The sequence below is a fragment of the Natrix helvetica genome, assembly GCF_964273705.1.
Source record: "Natrix helvetica genome assembly, chromosome: 1".
Classification (NCBI taxonomy): domain Eukaryota; kingdom Metazoa; phylum Chordata; class Lepidosauria; order Squamata; family Natricidae; genus Natrix; species Natrix helvetica.
The window spans coordinates 56714869-56736596 of NC_138548.1; the positions used below are offsets into that span (position 1 = coordinate 56714869).

Here is a 21728-nt window from a genome sequence, read left to right on the forward strand (position 1 = left end):
TTTTAGCATTTGGATGGAAAACCAATACAGCAAGGTGTGTATGTGCAGGATTCCTCATCCAGCCAGGGACATGTACTTGTTTCCTAGCTACGTTAGGGTGAGGAACCAATAGAATTATAACCCAATACCTCAGTCAATGTTTAATACATTTTATTCAATACAACTGTTGGTTCAAATTGATTTAAAGTATAATGTGTATAAATAGAAATATTTTTGTTTGATAGGCTGCCTGATTTAGAAGTAGATTGTCAATTTGGACTGTAGACTGCAGCTCTTTGGCACTGCTTGATCTGAAGCCACTTCTAACTGCAAGAAGTATGAACGCGCAGCTTAGAGTTTTCTGCAACATAGTTTTCTGGAACTGTATGCTTATGTTCTATGAACTTCCATATTTCATTTCTTTAACAGGCTGCTGTTGAAAAATGTCTGGAAAGGCTGAGGAAAAAAGTTGCTGGTCCAGCAAATTGATTAATTGGAACCGGTTACTTGTTGGCTTCTGGTTCAGATCCAAATGCTGATTCTTGCCATCCTGTATGCATGCCACCAGATCATGTTCTTTTTTCTCTCAGTATCTGAGATTTAGCAGTCGTCTAAGAGAAGCGGCGGGATATGTTTACTACAGGTAGCAGCAGTATAGAGTATCACAGTACTTAATTTTCAGATGCTAGTTAAAATTCTGGCACTTTAGGGTGCAATGATTGTATTGTCCATTTATTTTTTTCTTCGTATGCATTATTCCATAGGCAATTATCATCCTGGTTTCTGAAGATTTGACTGAAATGGCCATGTTACTATCATTTGTTCTATAATGTGCTTTGGAGATGGGTGTTTATGTTAGTAACTGAGATATTTAGTTATTTATATTTACATCATTTACTCCATGAACAGCAATTATCTGAATTCAGTATTTTTTCTTTTTCATAAGAATATATTCATTTGGAAGAATAAACTCTGAAAGAAAAATAACATGTTGGAAATTTTTGAGGAAAGGAAACTGGAAAAACAATACAGGAAAGTGTTTATTTTCCCCTTCTATATTGCAATTACAGTTCTGCTTTTTCTTTCTATATTTGGTCTTCTTGATCGTTTTTGTCTTCTAAAAAGAAACAGTACAATTCGGATGGAATAAAATCAGCACCCACTCTCAAGCTGGCAGATGTATGATTCCAACATAAAAATGTTAAGAACTTGAAACGTAGAATGTGTAAGAATGAAAAGACTTGTATCACTTGTCCAATTAAAAGAAGCATTATTTAATTTTAAAAGTTCATGCTACTAATATTTAAATTGTATTCACCTGAATGGTGGTAATTACTAATTTTGAAGGCATTAAAGAGAATGACAGCCTGTCTAGATTACTTCTGAGATATCTTCAGCTTATTAAACGGATGGCCGAAAAATAAGCTTGATTGCAAAATACCTACACTTACAACTTTGCTAAAGAAGGGACAACTTGGATTAACCTTTTCCCCATGCAAAGTACAATAATAAATCAATCTAACTGTTGGTTGCCACAAAGAAGAGGGAGTCAAGCTATTCTCCAAGGCACCTGTGGACAGAACAAGAAGCAATGGGTGGAAACTAATCAAGGAGAGAAGCAACTTAGAACTGAGGAGAAACTTCCTGACAGAACAATTAATCAGTGGAACAGCTTGCCTCCAGAAGTTGTGAATGCCCCAACACTGGAAGTCTTTAAGAAGATGTTGGATAGCCATTTGTCTGGAACGGTATAGGGTTTCCTGCCTAGGCAGGGGGTTGGACTAGAAGACCTCCAAGGTCCCTTCCAACTCTACTATTGTATTGTATTGTATTGTAACTGGAAATAAGGTTTTGTAACTTAACTTCTTATTCAGATAGCTTTCTGTTAAAACGTTATGAGATCTTCATCCTTATCCTACTTCCTTATTTTAAATTTGTGGAGTTTTCATTGCTATTAGTGGAGCCTTTTTTATTATTTTATAGCAACTTCGTTATCAAACATAACTTCTATTGCTGTTCCAATGTCATGAATAAATGAATTTTATAAGGTGATATAATCACCTCCATAATGAGTCTTTCTAAACCAAGCAGAAGATGGAGAACATCCGTACAGTAGATTGCTTCAGAACGAGTGTATTCCTGAAAGGACTGTCCATTTGGCTGTTCTACCTTTTGAACTAGAAATAGAATCTAAACTGGTTATAAGATTCTTTTCTGGTTACATGGAAAGAAACCTGTGGGTCTCAGCTTTTATCACAAAATTTCCCAAAGCACAATCCTTTTGATATCAGTTCTTCTCTTTCTAACTTTCTTTTCTTTTTAAAGCCACATGGATTGCTAAAAGCTTTAATTTTAGAAATTAAAACCTTTTCTCCAGGATTCTGATTATCTGCTCCCAAAATGGGCAGGAATTTTATTGTGAAAGGAGTTAGAAACACTTTCTTCTGAATGGACAGAAGACCTGTCTTCACAGGCAATTTATCTTCAGCCGTCTAGATTTTCTTGTGGTAAATCTTTATTTTCCTCATGAGAATTATGACTACATCCTTGAAAAACTGCTGGACCACACCAATTTATTTAATCCAGTGTCCTGGTTTCTATAGTAGTCAAGTAAAAGTTATGGAAAGCCCACAGAACATAGTCCTTGATCACTGCTGTGCTTCAGTCACTGAGCAGAAAAAATGCAGTCTCTGATTCTGGAAATGGCTGCCAACAGCTATGTCTATACGCCTTTGAATTCCTGTCATCCAGGAAGGTATCACATTCTGTTCTTCACTGGATCATCAAATAGTTCCCAAACACTTCCCAAATTCTTTGATTCTGCTGGTAAACATCTTCCGCCAAAAATATTTTCAATAATTCTATACATATCTGGGTTTTTAATACCCGCTTTCCTCCAAGATATCTACACTTTGTAGTGAATATTCATGCAAAAATTAATAGGAAATTCTATGTAATATGCCAGTGCTCTGAGAGAGACAACATAATACTAGATATCTGGAAGATCTATATGGTTTCTCAAATCAATCTGATAACAAGGAAATGTATAATTCTAAGCCTGGGTCCAGAATAATTTACATGAATTTTTTTTAATGTTCTTCTAAGGTAAATAGTCAATTTTGAATCTAGAACATTTGAAATCATGCATCTAGGTGTGTAGATTTGGAATATATTACCTGAGTCTTTTGCATTTACCTCCATTTTCAAAATTTCAAGTTCCCTATCACTAAAAGGCTTATCTAATAAGCACCATCTTGGTGCAAAGATTTTACAGTAGGATAAACAACATATAATAACACATTAGCTTTTAACATGAAAGTACCTAAATAAAAAGAGGTGATTCAATAACGTGGAAACAGTGTAAAATATAAATAAGCACTCTACAAAGAATTGGGCATTCACTATGCATCCTTCCTAGTTTAGTTGTTAAAATGGTGACAGATTATGTTGGTTGCGTTCTGCAAAAATAATTATAAATACATTTTATTTGCAGAAATTTTAAATGTATCTTTTCAAAAATTGTATTTCAAAATAAAAGCAAATCATAAAACCAAGTCAGTAGCAGGCTTCTGAAAAAGATTAGGTCCAGCTATATTGCAAACAAATAAGAATGTTGCATTTCCTTGTGCATATGTATGAGAAGCATCTTGATAAACTAAAGGTAAAAGAGACATACCATATTTTTCAGAGTATAAGATGCTCCGAAGTAAAACCTAGCTTTTGGGAAGGAAAACAAGAGGAAAAAAATCTGCCTCTGCCTCCCAGTAATTTGTCTCCTTGTAGCAAACAGCAAACAGTATAGACGATATACACTGTTTGTGGTATCAGACTATACTTGTACAGATGCTGTTAAAATTGATGTGGCTTTCTGGAAGTATATGTTATTCTCTGCTATTTAAAAGAAAATACAATAGCACTGGGTCTCTTCAGATCAAGCATTTATTTTAAAAAGCTTCTTCATTTTGTTAAGTTGTCTAGAACAATAATATTGCAGTCTTTAAAAAATAAGTCTAATAATTTGAACATTCTATAGGCATTTGTAGTTATTGACTTACCTCCTTGCAGCAAACAGCCTGTTCCAGTTTAGCCTGATTAGCACAAGAAAAAAGAAATCTGCCTCTGCCTCCCAGCAATCTGCCTCCTTCCAGCAAACAGCCCGTTTCACTTTCAATTTCAGTTTCAGCATAGGCCTCCCGATGATCAGCTGTTTCAGGCTGCAGGGATTGCAGTAGCCTTTTGTCGCCTCAAGCCCCATTTTCCCCGTTTGCTGCAAGGAGGTAAATTACTGGGAGGCAGAGGCCAAAGGATGGGGGCCAGTGGGTGGGCGGGGCTACATTCGGTGTATAAGACGCACCCAAATTTTCACCCTCTTTTTGGGGGGGGGGGGAGAAGGTGTGTCTTATACTCTGAAAAATACTGTAGTTAACTTTTCTTTTTTTCCCTTTAATTTTTTTCAGACTTTATTTTCCTAGACAAATCAATATGTTGAATTATTTTTCTGCTGGTAGATGCTTTGAGATCAAATGTTATCAATCAGAAATTGGTAACATTTTAGAAATATTTTGTCATTTCCAGCTAATGCTACTCATCTGCTGAACAGCTTATTTCATGAAAGTCAAATGAATTCTTTAGATGCAGGGTGTTTCATTCAAAGTGTTATATCTGCATGTATATGTACACATATGCATGTATACATATTAAAACACACAAATGAAGTAGTGAGAGGAGAGAAATTTATGCAGTCAACATGAAACAACAGAACCACTTCAGTTCTGATTGGTCACATCCTCTCCAAATGGTATGAGTACAAATAAGTACAAGGAAGGCCACTGAAAACATCTGTTTGGACTTCGTAGTGTCTTGGATAAAAACAATGTTTCATGTTGACAAGAGACAAAGAAACATGTTTCCATAATAGGGATTCATTAATTGTTTCTTGATACCTTTGCATATAATGAACCAATGAACAGTTCAATTAGGTATCCTGGAAGGATCCAACTATTACCATTTCAGTCAATGTCAGACAGTATACTCTTTATTTTCCTGGAGAACTGTTTCAAAAAGTGAAATCTAGAAATATCAAACAAATATGTGTATGTGAATGGACAGAGGAGGTGCTAAAATTTCCTTGAAAGTTCTTTTATCCAACAAATAAGCAATGGCATAAAAAAACCTTCTGAAACTTTTTCCTTGACTTGGTTGAAAGAGGAAAAGCAAACCTACCTTATGGATAGCTCTCCATAAGAACTATCTCGAGCTAGTTCTCGAGCACAATGCAGTTGCATTCTATTGAAGGATAAAACGTTGGTTGTGAACTCCCACAAATGGTTGAAGAGTTGTAGTAAACCTACTCAATAGCAATTATCCACTTTTTCAGATAGAAGGGCATCAATGTTAATGACTGCCAATTTGTTGACCAAGTAAGCTTGGATCTTCTAGCCTCGAGGTTGTAAAAATTGCATGTTGATCAGAATTTTCCTTCTTCCTGACCCCACAAGTATCTATTGAACTTTCTCTCTAGCAGTTGGCTGCTGTTGGGTTTGGTTAGAAGTTTTAGTCATATATTTCTTCAGTTTATCACAACAGCTAACATGAGCCATATAGAAAACTGTATTCAGATATGCCTAAATACCCTTATTTATACCCTTCCAAGAAGCACTTGTGGCTTGTATGAGGGCAACTTTTTTTCCTCTTCCTGAAAGCATTTATTGCAGCTTCTGACAAGATGAAACATCTTCCCCCAAAGTAGAAAAGGTGTAGCTTCAACAAAATAGAAGTGCTGAGAGTTGCTTGGATTGTGGCAGCAGGTAAATATAATAAATTAAATAAAAACTACATTCGTAGTCTTCAAGCCAAAAAGGATGCCAGAAAGAGTAAAAGGATCAAATATAATAATTTAGAATTGGTGGAGGTCCAGTGTATCCCTTCTTATTTTACCGTGTAAATTCACGGTTTTAAGAGGAAAGAAAGACAAAAATTTCTATTCCCCTGATATGATATTTATGCTTATAGTAAAGTCAGCTTTCCTTCTGTATTGGGTTGTCAGAGGAATTCTGCCCTTTGGCCAGAAAGCTGAATTGAAACTGGAACTTTCAATTGATGGAATGATTTTGTTTTGTGCAGGACTGTGCACTGATCTAGACTCAAAAATGAAAAGGTGATTTAAAACGTATGTGACCATGGACATTGCACATCTTTCAATCAAATACATATTTTGCTGGGATTGCAAATGGCAGCTCTTCAAGTCCAGGGAAGGTGCAGCAACTGACAGGTATAACACAAGCATCCACACAACTGCCTTTTTCGCTTTGAATGTGAATTGCTGCCCAGCTTTAGAAAGAATGAATTATCCCTTTGTTCTTTTCATATGAATAAACATTCTAAGCAAATGCTTCAAAAGCTTAACATTGTGAGCACAAATTCTTCTGCATAAGCTTCACTGAACACAATGGAATTTATGTCTGAGCATACATGTTTATGTTTATATGTGTAAGAGATATCTTGATACTTAGAAAAAGATTAGTTGTTATGAAAATGGATAATGAAACAAACTATTTAACTGCCTTTTATATTGGGTATTTAAACAAGAATTTCTCAATTTCATCTGAAAATTGATTTCTTAGGCACTATGTAGCTTGTATACGTTTGTAACATCTATTAATAGAAGACAGAATGCTGATCCCTAGTACTCAAGACTTAAATTTCCCTAAGGAATTCTTAAATATTAATTTATATATTCAATTCAGTGCTCTTAAAATGACAGAATTAGAGCAGTGACTGGGAAAGTGGTGGTGAGAACGCAGATTGAATTCTAGCAAATACAAAATCTGCTGTTGATTGTAATGAAAAATTGTTGCAGGAGCATTTCCTACCAGTTCGCTCTCTTCTTCTTCTGCATCTTTTTTGTTTTCATCTTTTTGGTCTTCAATATTTGCATCAAAGTCTTCCATCTCCACCTAAGTCAATACATAATAGCAGGATTGTATTACTGGAAACCTATTTTGGCCGTAGCTACTTATGAGAGAATCAAATAAACTATAAATTTAAAATAAAACACAAAACTTTTCTGAGAATTCACTTAAATATACATATTTCACAGGTAACATTTTTATTTTCTACAGGGTTTTTATATTTAAAATCTTATTATATTTTCAAATTTTACACTTTTTTTTAAAGAGGATCAACATGAATAGAATTCTTAGGTTATATATGAAGTTACTGCAATCAAACTTCTGCTCAGACACAAGGGTTACCTCCCCCAAAGGATATGCAATGTGAACATGAATGAATCACACTGTCAGTGAATAGATACATTAGATGCTATTCACTGGTTAATGGTCATTTTTATGTTTTGGTATAGCAATGTATCACTTATAAAGACTTCATCAAAGATGGAGCTTTAGATACATTGCGTAGATTTAGCATTGAACTGATTTGTATTTTATGATGTTTATTCAGAAAATTCATTTTTGGATAGCATATCCTGAATGTATATGCACATAAAAATGAAGTTATAACTCATGGGAATTAGGTCCCTTCAAAACTTCTAATTTGAGAAGCTTATCTTATTAAATTATAATTCAATCTATAATCACTGCATATTAAAATACAATTTCTACCTTTCTAAGTGTAATTCATAGATTTTTTTAACCCATTTGCGTAAGTTAGCGTTTTTGCAAATCTCACCTCTTCAATAGCAGCATCTTGTAATAAGGAGCGAATGTCTAAACGGATCATGTGACGGGGTGCTATCTCCCAATGATCAGCCATCTGAAAATGAAAAATAAAAAATACAATGTTTATGTGGTATACACAGTCCTTGACTGGGAACATATGTTTTTTTTGTGTATAACGTGATTAGTATAATTAAGTACATGTACTTCTCGACTTACAACAATTAATTTAGTGACTGTTCAAAGTTACAATAGCACTGAAAAAAATGACTTATGATCATTTCCCCCACTTTTAATCGTTGTAGCATCCCCATAGACTTGTGATTTACATTTAGATGCTTGGCAACTGACTCACATTTATTACAATTGCAGTGTCATGTGATCCCTTTTTGCGACCTTCTGACAAGCAAAGTCAATGGGGGAGCCAGATTCACTTAACAACCATGTTACTAATTTAACAACTACAGTGATTCACTTAACAAATGTGGCAAGAAAAGTCGTAAAATGGGACAAAACTCAACAGATTTCCCACTTAGCAACATAAATGTTGGGCTCAATTGTGGTCATAAGTTGAGAATTAACTGTAAGAGACAGATTTAGTCCTATGTTTTCATATTAAACATGCTGGTAATAGCGGAGTTTTAGCATAATGTATGTTATATTAATAAGTACTTCTAAATAAAATCTGGTCCAAATGATAGAACAAAAGAAGGAAACTTAACAGAAAAACTGACTTCTAAAATAAATCCAATAAATATAAGATCATTTAAAAATTCTTTTTTTTAAAGAAGTTTTTAAATTTTTGAATAAACACAGACAAAACACACACACAACCCCCCCCCCAAACCATCTTCCATTACAAATTGTAGAAAGTGTGTCGATTGGTTACAAAAACCTCCGTGCATCCCTTCCACAGTCATCACCTACAATTCATATCAAATAATATATTTTAAATCAAGTATTTTTATATATATAATACTATCATCATACCTCAACCTTCATTTGACTATAATTGTTTTTACGTCCTTTTATATAAAATATTCCAAACTTAAAGCAAAACCACATAATGGCATTCCATTAGCTCTTCCCAATATCATCCAGTAACATTACATCTTTATAACATGTTCTATATAAAAATTGATTATATTTAATAGCAGAGTTTCTAAACCTCCTTTCTTAGTCACCATTTGCAATTTATATCCAATTTCCTCTTATCAAACATATACGTATACACACACACACACACACACACACTATTATCATTATCAATGAATTATTTAACTGTATTAACCATTATCACTTCATTTTATACATAATGCTCTAAATTTAACTAAATTTGACTTAATTTTTTATTATAAGCTTTCATTACATCAACTTGTGTCTTTCCAGTAATAGTGCAGTCTTATGTCTCTTGCCATTTGTAGCATTAGTATTCTGGTTATTTTCTTAGTAAGTTTTGTATGGATTTCTCTTCGCAACTTATTGCTTATTGCATATCTTGTATAAGCTTGAAACCCTCCATCTGCTTCTTCAATCAGCTTATCTTTGGTTATCACTAGTGCTTCTGACAAAATTTATTTTCTTAGTTCCATCAATTCTTCTCTCTTTTCTTCTTCTATACTTTGAGATCTGGGGTAGAGCTCCAGTCCATCTATCTCCCCTTTCCATATTCCACTCTTTCCATTTCCAACCACGCTCAGTTCACTGTCAGTATCAACAATTTTCTTGTCTCTTTGTTTATTTTTTCCTTCAGTTTTTAGAACTCTGACCTCCACTTTCTTCATTTGATGAACATCCTCAATTTTCCATCAAATTTTGCTGTTCCAGGATCTATGTTCTCCAATCTCTTCTCAATTCTCTCTGTTATGTCTAATAATTTTTGAATTTCAAACATAATCTTTTGCAATGTTAAGATTTCTTTTTCATGTTGCCCCATTCTTCCAATTTGTAAACACTGCCACTATGGCATTCAAAACTTTTTATTAAATTTAAATCTTTCATGACAAGGCTTTCTTTTCACTCCACTCCAGCTGCCAATGAAGCTCCTGAAAAGCACCAGTATAAATAACCCATGCTCTTCTCACTATCATTCTCTGTATAAACAAGCTGAGGAACCTTTAAATGCAAAATCAAATGATCAAAGAGAAAAAAGAATAGACAATATTTCCAAGCCTCCACCCTCCAAGTGGCAGTGTTACTTCCTTTCCCTCTGTTATTACAGCCCTCTTTGTATTCCTTTTGCATCTTCTTTATATTCCAGATTTAAAGAAAACAAAATTCTTAAATGGAGCAACAAAACAATCCAGCATTATAAAAATAAGGGAAAAGATTTTAATCCATAGGTATAAAAAAAGAATATAAAAAGTAGTAGTAGTAGTAGAAGAAGAAAAAGTAATCCATTCAATTTAAAGAATAGGAAACATTTGCAAAAGTTCCATCTGTAAAATTCCGTAAAATTCAAAAAAAAAAAAAGATAACACACTGTCTAATGTATCTTAATTTCGCCGCTTGTTCTCTTCTGTTTTCAAATTTAATTTAGCTTTATTTTTTTGGAGGGTAGTCTCTTTTATAATAATAAGATTTTCTCACCAGATGGACACACTTTCTCTTTCTGTTTTCCTCCTGTTCCGGAGCTGTCCCAACTTCAGCAGCTTCAATGGCTGAGCTTCTGTTGCTGGCAAAAAGAGATTCTCCTGGATCAATCAGGGACTTTGCGGTGTCCCTGAAATCAGCAGGACGTACTCTTCCCTATCAGTGTCTCTTCAGGACGGTTTAGGTCCAAAAGGACCACACAGCAGCAAAAGTATCGACTGTCATTGTCGTGTCATTGTGACATCGGCTCCTCCTCTCAAGATCATTTAAAAATTCTTAAATCCAGCTTGTTCTTCCACTTCCCCTAGTACTAGTAGTCCTCGACTTAAGACCACAGTTCATCACAAAATTGATGTTGCTAAGTGAAATATTTATTAAATGAATTTTGCCCCGTCTTATGACCTTTCTTGCCACAGTTGTTAAGTGAATCACTATAGTTGTTAGTAAAATGACTGTTAAGTGAATCTGGCTTCCCCATTGATTTTGCTTGTCAGAAGATCGCAAAAGTTGATTAAATGGCCCCCAGACATTGCAACTATCATAAATATGAACCAGTTGCGAAACATTCAAATTTTGATCATGTGATTAAGCAGATGATGCTAAGTGTGAAAAATGGTCCTAAGTCACTTTTTTTCAGTGCCATTGTAACTTTGAATGGTCACTAAATGGCTGTTGTAAATCAAGGACTACCTGTATGCAAAATTTTTAGTACTGTAATATTGGGGAAATCGATTTACAAAGTTACCTTATTGATTTCTTTGAGCTTCCGTCCATGGACATTTCTCTTGCAACAAGTCTGATTATCTGCAGTTATTTCAGCTAAGTAAACCTAAGATACATGAAAAAGAGGGAATGTATTTGAAAACATATGGTCCATGGCAGAAGTATCTTTCAATGTGTGTTTCATGAACTAAACAAATTTGGCCAATAAGATGTTAAAAAAGTACAGAAGGATAATCACTATCTAGATCAATTGATTGATTGTCTTATATTTACTTAAAACATATCCTTAATCCCCATCTTAAAGCCAAGTCTGCTTACAACCAACAGAAACTATACATAACCATATATAGAAACAAACAAACATCCCTGAATAAAACCTGAAACAGAAAAATTTGGTGCCCAAACCATATTTTCTTGATGCAATCCAGAGCATTCTCATCCTGCTCTGACCTCACTCTAGCCCAGAGTCTGGGAAAAAGGCCAGATATAAGGTTAAACAGGTGGGAGTCGATTAAATCTCAAGAAGGATGGCATTCCACATTCTGCATCAGTGACTATGAGTAAGGTCTCTTGGACCAGGAAATGTGATTGGCATACAAGAGGAACTTATACAAACACCTCCCTAACGATCCTTAAGCGGTAGCCGTGAGTTTAGAAGGACCCCAAATTGTACACCATCTCTGTCTTCAAAAGTGCTGCCCAGAATCACAGATGGGATATTATCAGACAGGGGGGGGGGGGGGAATTCAAAGCCACACCATCTTGCCAGTTTTGAGTTGAAGTTGATTCCTTCCCATCCAGATTCTCACAGCTCAAGGCACTTGGTCACAATTGCAACAACCTCATCTGCCTGCCCAGAAGCGGAGATGTATAACTTGATAACCTTAGTATACCAATACCAGACTCTATGTCAGCCAATGACCTACCCAGTGGTTTCATGGAAAAGTAAAAAAGAGAGTCCTAAGCTCCTCCTCTATTGCGGGGGCCTAGAGTATGACCTTTCCTGCACCAGCAACACTGACTGGAATCAGACAGGGCAAAAGGGAAACCCCCTGTGAAACATTCTTAGCCCCTAATGTCAGCTTAGAAAGATATCACGGTTGATAAAATAAAAAATTGCTGAAGGATCCAGAAGAGTCAAGACAGTTGCACCATTCTTATGAGCCCAGAGATCATCTGTAAGCATCCCCAGTGGTAATTCATTACTGTGTCCCAGCCTACCGTGTTCATCTAGAGCTGCCTGTAGCTGAATACCAACCATCCCCTCAACAACCATTCCTAAAAAGGAAGATTAGAGACTGTATCTCCATCCAATCATTCAAGAAACTCTTCAGTCCAAAACTGAATGCAGTATTCCAAGTGTGGCCTTACCAAGGCATTATAAAGTGGCATTAACACTTCACGTGATCTTGATTCTATCCCTCTGTTTATGTAGCCTAGAACTGTGTTGGCTTTTTGGCAACTGCTGCACACTGCTGGCTCATATTTAAATGGTTGTCCACTAGGACTCCAAGGTCCCTCTCACAGTTACTACTGTTGAGCAAGGTACCACCTATACTGAACCTGTGCATTTCGTTTTTGTTGCCTAAGTGTAGAACCTTACTCTTTTCACCATTGAATTTCATGTTATTACATAGTGCCCAATGTTCAGGTTTGTCAAGATCCTTCTGTATCTTAAGCCTGTCTTCTGGAGTGTTGGCTATTCCTGCCAGCTTGGTGTCATCTGCAAATTTGATGAGTTCTCCATTTATTCCCTCATCCAAATCATTGATGAAGATGTTGAAGAGTACTGGGCCTAAAACAGAGCCTTGGGGTACTCCACTGCATACTTCCCTCCATGTAGATGCAGTTCCATTGAGGACCACACGTTGAGTGCGGTTGGTCAGCCAGTTACGAATCCATCTGGTGGTGATGCTGTCCAACCCACATTCTTCTACTTTATCTAATAGTAGGTTATGGTCTACCTTATCAAATGCCTTACTGAAGTCCAAGTAAACTATATCGACAGCATTCCTCTGTCCACTAATTTTGTCACTTTGTCAAAGAATGCAATAAGATTAGTCTGGCATGATCTGTTTTTGACAAACCCATGTTGGCTTTTAGCTATTACTTTGTTTACTTCTAGGTGTTAGCTAATTCGTTGCTTGATTATCTTTTCCAGAATCTTTCCTGGTATTGAGATCAGGCTGATAGGTCTATTGTTTCCTGGATCTATTTTTTTTTCCTTTTTTGAAGATGAGAACCACATCAGCTCTTTTCCAGTCCTCTGGCAGTTCCCGGTGCTCCAGAATCTCTGAAAGATATAATTTAGTGGTTCTGAGATCTCATCTGCCAATTCCTTCAGAACCCTGGGGTGTAATCCGTCCGGTCATGGTGATTTGAGCTCGTCTAGGGTAGACAGGTACCATTTCCTTCTCCATTTCAATTTGTGTTCCTAATCTGATTTTTGTGGTGCTGTTTTTGATAGGTTGGACTGTTTTATCCCTTTGGGTAAAGACAGATGCAAAACATGAGTTAAATAGTTCTGCTTTCTCCCTGTTGCTTGTCACCTTCTTGCCACTTTCTCCTAGCAATGGACCAATTGTTTCCTTAACCTTTTTCTTGTTTTTAACATGTTGGAAGAAGCTTTTTTTTGGTTATTTTTTACTTTTGTGGCAAGCCTTTCTTCATTGTGAACCTTAGCTTTCCTTACTTCATCTTTACAGACTCGGGCTTTTTGCTGATATTCTGCCTTAGTTATGTCCCCCCCTTTCCACTTTTTGTACATAACTTTTTTGTCTTTCAATTTGTCACATAGTTCTTTATGCAGCCATGCTGGTTTCTTTTGGGAGCTGTTATTTTTCTTCTTCATTGGTATTTGCTAGCCTGGGCTTTTGTAATCTCATTTTTCAAAATTTCCCAAGCTTCTTGAGCTGTTTTCCCCTTGAGGATTCTCATCCATGGAATTCTTCCCAAACTCTCTCTAAGTTTATTGAAATTAGCTCTCTTAAAATCCAAGACTCTAGTTTGACTTTGTTCTACTACTTGTGTTTGTATAATGTTTAATTCCAATATTGCATGGTCACTTGCCCCCGGGGTTCCTATGGCTTCAACACCTTCTATCATTTCCTCTCTGTTAGTGAGAATTAAGTCTAATATGGCCGATCCCCTTGTTCCCTGCTCTACCTTTTGGGAAACAAAGTTGTCTGCTAGATTCATTATGAACCTGTTGGATCTTCCACTTGGTGCTGAGTTGTTTCCCAGTTGATGTCAGGGTAGTTAAAATCCCCCATTACTATTGTGGTATGCTTCCTACATACCTTAGTTAGCTGACTAGCAAAAAGTTCATCTGCTTCCTCTGCTTGGTTGGGTGGCCTGTAGTATAGACCTATGGCAATGTCGCCCCCCCCCCCACCTTTAATATTGACCCAAATGCATTCAAGGTAGTTCTCAGCATTGTTGTGCTCTATTTCTGTAGAGATGTAGTTATTTCTTATATATAGTGCAACTCCAGCTCCTCTTTTATTTGGTCTATTTCTTTTAAACAATTTAAATCCTTCTAGCTGTATGTCCCATTTGTCCACCATTACAGAAACTTGTCCACCAAGTTTTGGTAATGGCAACAATAACATATCTGCCCTCATTTACTTGAATTTCTAATTCACCCTGTTTATTCCTCATATTCTGTGCATTGGTGTATAGAGATTTGAGTCCATTTTGATTGATCCTGTGTTTACTGTCTACATAACCTGTATTATGCCTGACTGCCCCTATTTTCTTGCTACTTGTATGATTCATGCACATGGTATGGCACTCACTATTAATTGCTTGGTTTTGCTTGATAGGAGGAGTGATAATCTTACCCACACAAACATCTATGTTACATGCACTGATAACCCTATGAGTTTTAGATTGCTGGGGATAGAAATGTTCCGTATCAATTAATTATCTGTCCCCGCTGATCAGTTGATACAAAACACATTTTCAGATGTTGCTATGCTCTTCGGGATATCAGTCTGAATGAGACTAAAATACTTTACCAGTGCATGCCAACTACCAAGTCCATTGAACCAAAAATCACTGTTACTGACACTCAGCTGATAAATGTAAACAGCTTCAAATTACTTGGGACAAATCATCTCCAGCGATGGGTCTTTTGACAAAGAAATTGACTTCAAGATCAGAAAGGTCAGCCAGGCACTGGAGTGACTGCATACTAGAGTGCTCAATTAATACACATCCATATCTCCACAAAGCTGAAAGTCTACAGGTTATCCCTCTCCTCTTATATGGATGTGAGTCCTGGACTGCATACCAAAGGCACATTAAACTGGATAAATTTCACATGATACTCTCTGCTGCATCTTGGGAAGTGTGTGTGCAACCTGGAGGTATTGGATCACACAGAATCCACCAGCGTTAAGTCCATGATTATCAGAACCCAGATGAGATGGCTGGGACATGTCATCAGAATGGATGACCATTGTAAGCCTTGCCAGTTGCTCTATATTTTATTGGACTCTGGGAAGAGACCTTGAGGTTGAACATGCAAGCACTACAAAGTTGCTATTTATTTATTTATTTTATTTTCAGTATTTCTAGACCGCCCCCTCTCCCCGAAGGGACTCGGGGCGGTGTACAGGTGTGTCATTAAAACGAATACAAAAGACGAATATCCCATACCCTTAAAAACGAATTAAACCTCATACAACTGTACAAAAAGTAAAAATTAAATTAAAAACAACTAAAAATATACCCCTAGAAAATTTTAAAAAATGCAGGCTTGAGGAACTAAAATTGGGAATTAGGAATTAGGCCAGGCGGGCTAGATTGAACAGGTGGGTCTTTAGTTTCTTACGGAAGGAGCGGAGGTCGGTGATAGTCCTGATATCTGGGGGGAGGTCATTCCAAAGGGTCGGGCCCATCACAGAGAAGGCCCAACTCCTGGGCGTCGCCCGCTGGCATTGCCTAGTGGACGGCACCCGGAGGAGTCCCTCTCTGTGAGAGCGAATCGGCCGAAGGGATGTATGGGGCAGGATACAATCCCACAAATAACTAGGTCCTGTGCCATGGAGCGCTTTAAAGATGATGACCAACACCTTGAAACGCACCCGAAAAGCCACAGGTAGCCAGTGCAGCCCACGCAGCAGAGGTGTTATGTGGGAGTATCTAGTAGCTCCCACAATTGTCCGCGCGGCCGCATTCTGAACCAACTGCAGCCTTTGGGTGCATCTCAAGGGGAGCCCCATGTAGAGAGCATTACAGTAGTCTAGTCGAGACGTCACAAGCGCATGAGTGACTGTACATAGGGCGTTCCGGTCCAATAGGGGACGCAATTGGCGCACCAGGCGAACCTGGTGGAATGCCCCCCTTGCCACGGCTGTCACATGGTCATCCATTGACAGCCGGGCGTCCAGGAGGAGACCCAAATTGCGTACCCAATCCACGGGGGCCAGCTGTTCGCCCCCAATGGCCAGTGATGGACGTAACTGGTTGAACCGGGGTGCCGGTAGCCACAGCCACTCCGTCTTGGACGGGTTGAGTTTGAGTCTGTTACTTCCCATCCAGATCCGAACGGCTTCCAAACATCGGCACATCACTTCGACGGCATCGTTGGGGTGGTCCGGGGTAGAGATGTACAGCTGCGTATCGTCAGCGTACAGATGGTAATCTACCCCGAACCTACTGATGATCTCGCCCAGTGGCTTCATGTATGTGTTGAACAGGAGAGGCGAGAGGACCGACCCCTGTGGCACCCCACAAGTGAGCGGCCTCGGGCTCGACCTCTGCCCCCGTCAACACACATTGCGTTCGACCAGAGAGGTAGGAGGAGAACCACCGCAAAACGGTGCCCCTCACCCCCAACCCCTCCAGGCGACGCAATAGGATACCATGGTCGAAAGAACCCCTGCACCAGTGTGACATCCAGCCAAGGAAACTAGAAGCTGCAGCTGCTGACAGAACCTGCTAGAAAATCTTATGAAAATCCTAGACTCTGCACTAGACTGGGACCACAGAGCCACCTCTTTTTCCACAAATGAATAGTACCTCAGCATGTATTCTTCAAACCCACGTACCCACCTCCCAATATACAGTATATGCAATATATATATGGCAAAATGTAACTTTTGTCTTACGTTCTGTGCTGCTGTTCAACTTGTGATCTCTTGCATGCCACTCAAAGGCCAAGTGTAGACTTTCACCCAAAGAACTGGAGTGCAAAGATTGGCAAAAGCTTGTCAAGGTTTCAAATAGGCATTTATCCCAGAGATATAGAGGAATGATCCCAGACCCTTCTGCACACAAAACGCTAAGTTCTGTTTCTTCATCAGTTCAACATTTACTGGATCGTCAATGTGCTATCTTACAATGACCTATATCTAAACCTAAATCTGCTATTATTGCCTATCTTACAAAATATTAATGTTTATGATTCCAAATCACTGAAGTTTGTTTTAGAAATGTTAATAATCACAGAAATTATTTAGGGATGAGTACCTCAAATCCTTTTGTTTTTGCAGCGCTCCAGAATTGGTCAAAATGCCGTACTCTATCATTGATGGCATCAAGTATGATGAAGGGGAAAAATCCATCATCCAAAGTCTTCTTGAAAGTTTTAAACAAGCTGGCACGATAGATCTCTTCCATATCAGCTTCAAATTCATATTCCAAAACCTGGTCCAAAAAAAGGGGAATGTTAGGTAAAGAACTAAGCTTTTTTTCCTTGAAGACCTTAAATCTATCTATTGCTATCCTATGCTAGAAATGAATAACTGATACAATTATGAAAATGAAATGAAAAAGAATGAGGTAGTGCATGTTATTAGCATTCAATTACGAATGTGGATAAACCCATAAAGCAGTTTTATACAGATTCCTAAACATCACGGGGTAAGATGGTACTTAGGAAACCTATGGCACAAATGCTAGGTAGGAGATCAACAATAATGACATTTGACATGTGTGGAAGTAGTGGGGCACAATTCACACTAATTTCTATTTCTTAAGATTATTTAGAAGGCTACTACGGTTCTTAGTACTGAAAGATGCTGGCAAGTCAAGGAAAATTAATAGGATTGTTCTATTCTAACTTCCTCTAGCAAATTTCTCAATATTTCAAGCCCACTCTGACAGTCAAACTTAAAAAGATCAGAATTGTTTATTAATGCCAGAAAATGTTATTATCACTTGCTCTAATGCTTTGCCAAAAAATAAGAATCAATCTGCTGACAATTAGGAATGGGAGTTAGGATGGGAGCTGAAATTCAAAATCTGGAGCGGGTTGAATTATCTATCTGTGCTTTAACCAGTTTTTTTTTTTGACATATTCCAACTTTTTAGTCCTCCAGAAAAATTGAGACATTATCTCAACTGCATCACCGCACTAAATCCATCATATTAATTAAGTATAGTTATAGTGATATTCTACACAAGTTGAAATCATCCACTGGCTTAGAACACAGTATAATAGTTCAAACAATACATAGATCAACATCTTATCCGAAAGCGAACAAAAACATATGCGACCGTTTATCTCGCCACAAAACACTGCTATTGATTTAATGAAACAGTCTGGTCCAGGAGAACTGCTGTGCCATTAACCTGATCATTTAAAGATAATCCAAGGCCCTGAAGGTATCCTAATGTTATATTTATGTTCCCTGGATTTACATTTTGCTTATTTAAACTTGACTGAACTATCACTAATTCCAAATGTAAGTTCAGAATCTTTCCAGTTTAATTGGTATTTCTGAAAATTACAGAAGTTTCAAATGATCCTTGTGGACCCTTCCAACTCCATAATGCCTAAACCTGCTAAATATTTATTTTGTGTGATTTCAGAAACAGAATTTTGCAGAATTTTAAAGTGCAATAAAGTGTACAGCAATCTGCTTGCTGCATATTATTCTAGTCAGGTTCATGGAGAGCAGCAGAGCCAATTGAGAGCCAAGAATACATCCCATCTCTCTTCTCACATCCTTTTAAAGCAGTGGATCTCAACCTGTGGGTTGGGATCCCTTTGGGGGTCGAACAACCCTTTCACAGGGGTCGCCTAAGACCATCGGAAAACACGTATTTTTGAAAAAATACGGAAAACATTACATAATTTTATGGTTGGGGGTCACCACAACATGAGGAACTGTATTAAGGGGTCGTGGCATTAGGAAGGTTGAGGCCCACTGTTTTAAAGGAAGGAATAGGGCTTGATTCATGTGATGACCTGGAAATTGTCTTGCTTACAGTAAGTGCTATCTTGTATGAGTTATTCTGAGGCAAAAAGCTAGTGTCCCATCAATAAAACACCTATAAGCAATAATTGATAATCAAATACTTTTTTTACATCCTAAAAGTAATCAGGGAACCATGAAGAATAGAAACTATTTTAACAGGAAAATTCTGCAAAGCTTTCTAAAACCCATTTGATTCTAAATGAACCAATTCCTTAACTCAAAAACACAGATTAAATGGTACAATAAGAGAACATAAATTTAATGACGCATAATCAAAGATTTTGTTCAATTGAAAAAGCTGTCAACTCTGCATTCATGGACCATAATCTATTTTTTTCTAAAATAGTGTAGATTAGGAGTTTCTTGGCCCTTGCCTGCCAGTTTTCATTTTTGTAGGCAATTACAATAACTTAATTAACAATTGGAATATACATTAAGAATACCTTCTTTTTTACTCTTTTCTTTGTGTCTGGATCCCTCTCTTCTTTTTCTATTTCAGTGATAAAATAGTCATCCAGGCTGAGGACTCTGGGTGCAGCCCCTCCACATTCAACCTCTTTATCCTAAGAAGAAAAAATAAAGAAAAACCCTGAAACCAATACCATCAGGTAAATTTTCATCCAATTTCTAAGAAAGCATTCTATTTCCATATATTCAGTTCAATTAACCCAGTTGCTATCGATGATAGGACAGGAAAAAAGTTTCACAAGGTAATCTTAAATAATATGTATGGTGCAAAATCCAGAATGTCCATGAAAACAACAACTTCCCTTTGTCCTGTAGGCAGATAAAGAAATGAAACTGACTGGGAGAAAAGAGATAAAACAAGTGACTGGAACAACATGCAATTCAATTTTACTCTATTGTTCAGTACAGTCTGAAGACAAAGAAAACAGTTATCCACTTACCCTGATAAGCTTAGCAACATGAGTCTTTCCACTGCCTGGCAATCCTCGCATGATTATGACAATCTAAAACAGAGACCACACACTTTAAATAATGCCATGCCTATTAAGCCAAACAATGAAGATTCAGTAGATCAAGTAATTTTTATGACTACAGACTGACAAATTATAGTTAGTCCTAACTTAACTATGGTAAACTGTGTGACAAGGAACTTTGTCACTGAGCAAAACCATCGTAAAGTGTAGTGCCATGTAACTACACTGTCATAAAATGGCAGATGTGGCATTCCCGGTTTCCATTATTGTGAATCTTGTGCAGTTAGTGTCACACAGTAACGTAATTGCCATTTGTGGCCACCTGCCGGCATCCATATTGACTTTGCTTGTCAAAAGCTGGAAGTGGTGATTACATGACCACGGAATGGTGTGACCATAGTAATTGTGAACTGGTTGCCAAGCACCTGAATAAGAATTATATGACTGTGGGGATAGCTGCCAACAATGTTTGTTAAGTCTCCCTCGTTCAGTAACTTTAAACGGTTACTTATCATGTAACTTTTGAATAAGCTCAAAATCTCTGCAGATCCATAAAGATTCACAAAATGAAATCCCCATGACAACATTATTGGTAGCAATAGTAGACTAGATTTCAGATTTGGCATGATGTAACTCACTCATCGCTCACACCTTCCTCTCACCAGAGTCCAGGATCAAAATTATACTGAAGGAAACCAGTTATAACCTAAGCAATTCGGGATATATGATAATACTACGTTGCAATATAGTTTAAACAAAAAATGAGAAAATTATTTGGACAACTAGTTCAGAGTCAGATTAGAGCAAGAAAAGATGTTACCGAATGGAAAAAGAAAGTATCTTTGGAAATCAACATAATGCTGGAATAACAAAACTACTGGCGTATGTAGGAGTCCACATGCATGAACTGCTCTTTCTTCACATCAACCTTTTGCTCTAATTGTAATCCTCCCTGATAGCTGAGTATGCAAGATTCCATAATTTAATTCATAGAAAACAATCTGCTGAGAAAATTATATGGCAATATAATTGTACAATCGTAGACTTAGGCATGCAGCAAAGACTTTTGAAGGAAGCCATGAGTGCTTTAGAAAGTACTGCTTCATAAATATTAATGGAAGTATGAAATTCTTTACACGTAATTGTTCCTCATATTAGAAACCCAGAGTCATAGTACTTACCCGTTCTGGTCTACTTTCCCGTCCAGGCTGCTTCAATATGTCATCCACATTTTTTGATTCTGGTTTTCTTTCTACCCGTGGGGCAGGTGGTGGTTGTCGTGGTATTGCTGGAGCAGAAATAGGCATTCTATCCTCAGCATAATTTCTCCGATCACCTTTCAATGAAAGTTACATTAAGAGAAGAGGGAAAAAAGTCAGACATAAATACAGGTTGTCTTTGACTTACGACCTCAATTGAGCCCCAAATTTCTGTTAAGTGAGACATTTATGAACTGAATTTTGTCACATTTTGTTAAGTGAATTACTGTAGTTGTTAAGTGAATCTGGCTTCCCCTTTGACTTTGCATGTCAGAAGATCACAAAAGGCGATTGATTACATGACTCTGGGACACTGCAACTGTTGTAAATATGAACCAGTTTCCAAGTGTC

General features: G+C 37.3%; 1 protein-coding gene across 2 annotated transcripts in view; it reads right to left on the reverse strand.

Annotated features, from left to right (window-relative positions):
* Nucleotides 1-21728, reverse strand: part of YLPM1 (YLP motif containing 1) — a 71251-nt gene that overhangs the window by 9368 nt on the left and 40155 nt on the right. For both annotated transcript variants that reach the window (XM_081955160.1, XM_081955161.1), the window contains exons 11-17: nucleotides 21300-21454; nucleotides 20086-20148; nucleotides 19621-19740; nucleotides 17445-17621; nucleotides 10990-11073; nucleotides 7666-7749; nucleotides 6852-6935 (exon numbers count right to left, since the gene is read on the reverse strand). In XM_081955160.1, the coding sequence (XP_081811286.1) occupies nucleotides 6852-6935; nucleotides 7666-7749; nucleotides 10990-11073; nucleotides 17445-17621; nucleotides 19621-19740; nucleotides 20086-20148; nucleotides 21300-21454 (767 nt within the window). The remainder of the gene's footprint in view (nucleotides 1-6851; nucleotides 6936-7665; nucleotides 7750-10989; nucleotides 11074-17444; nucleotides 17622-19620; nucleotides 19741-20085; nucleotides 20149-21299; nucleotides 21455-21728) is intronic.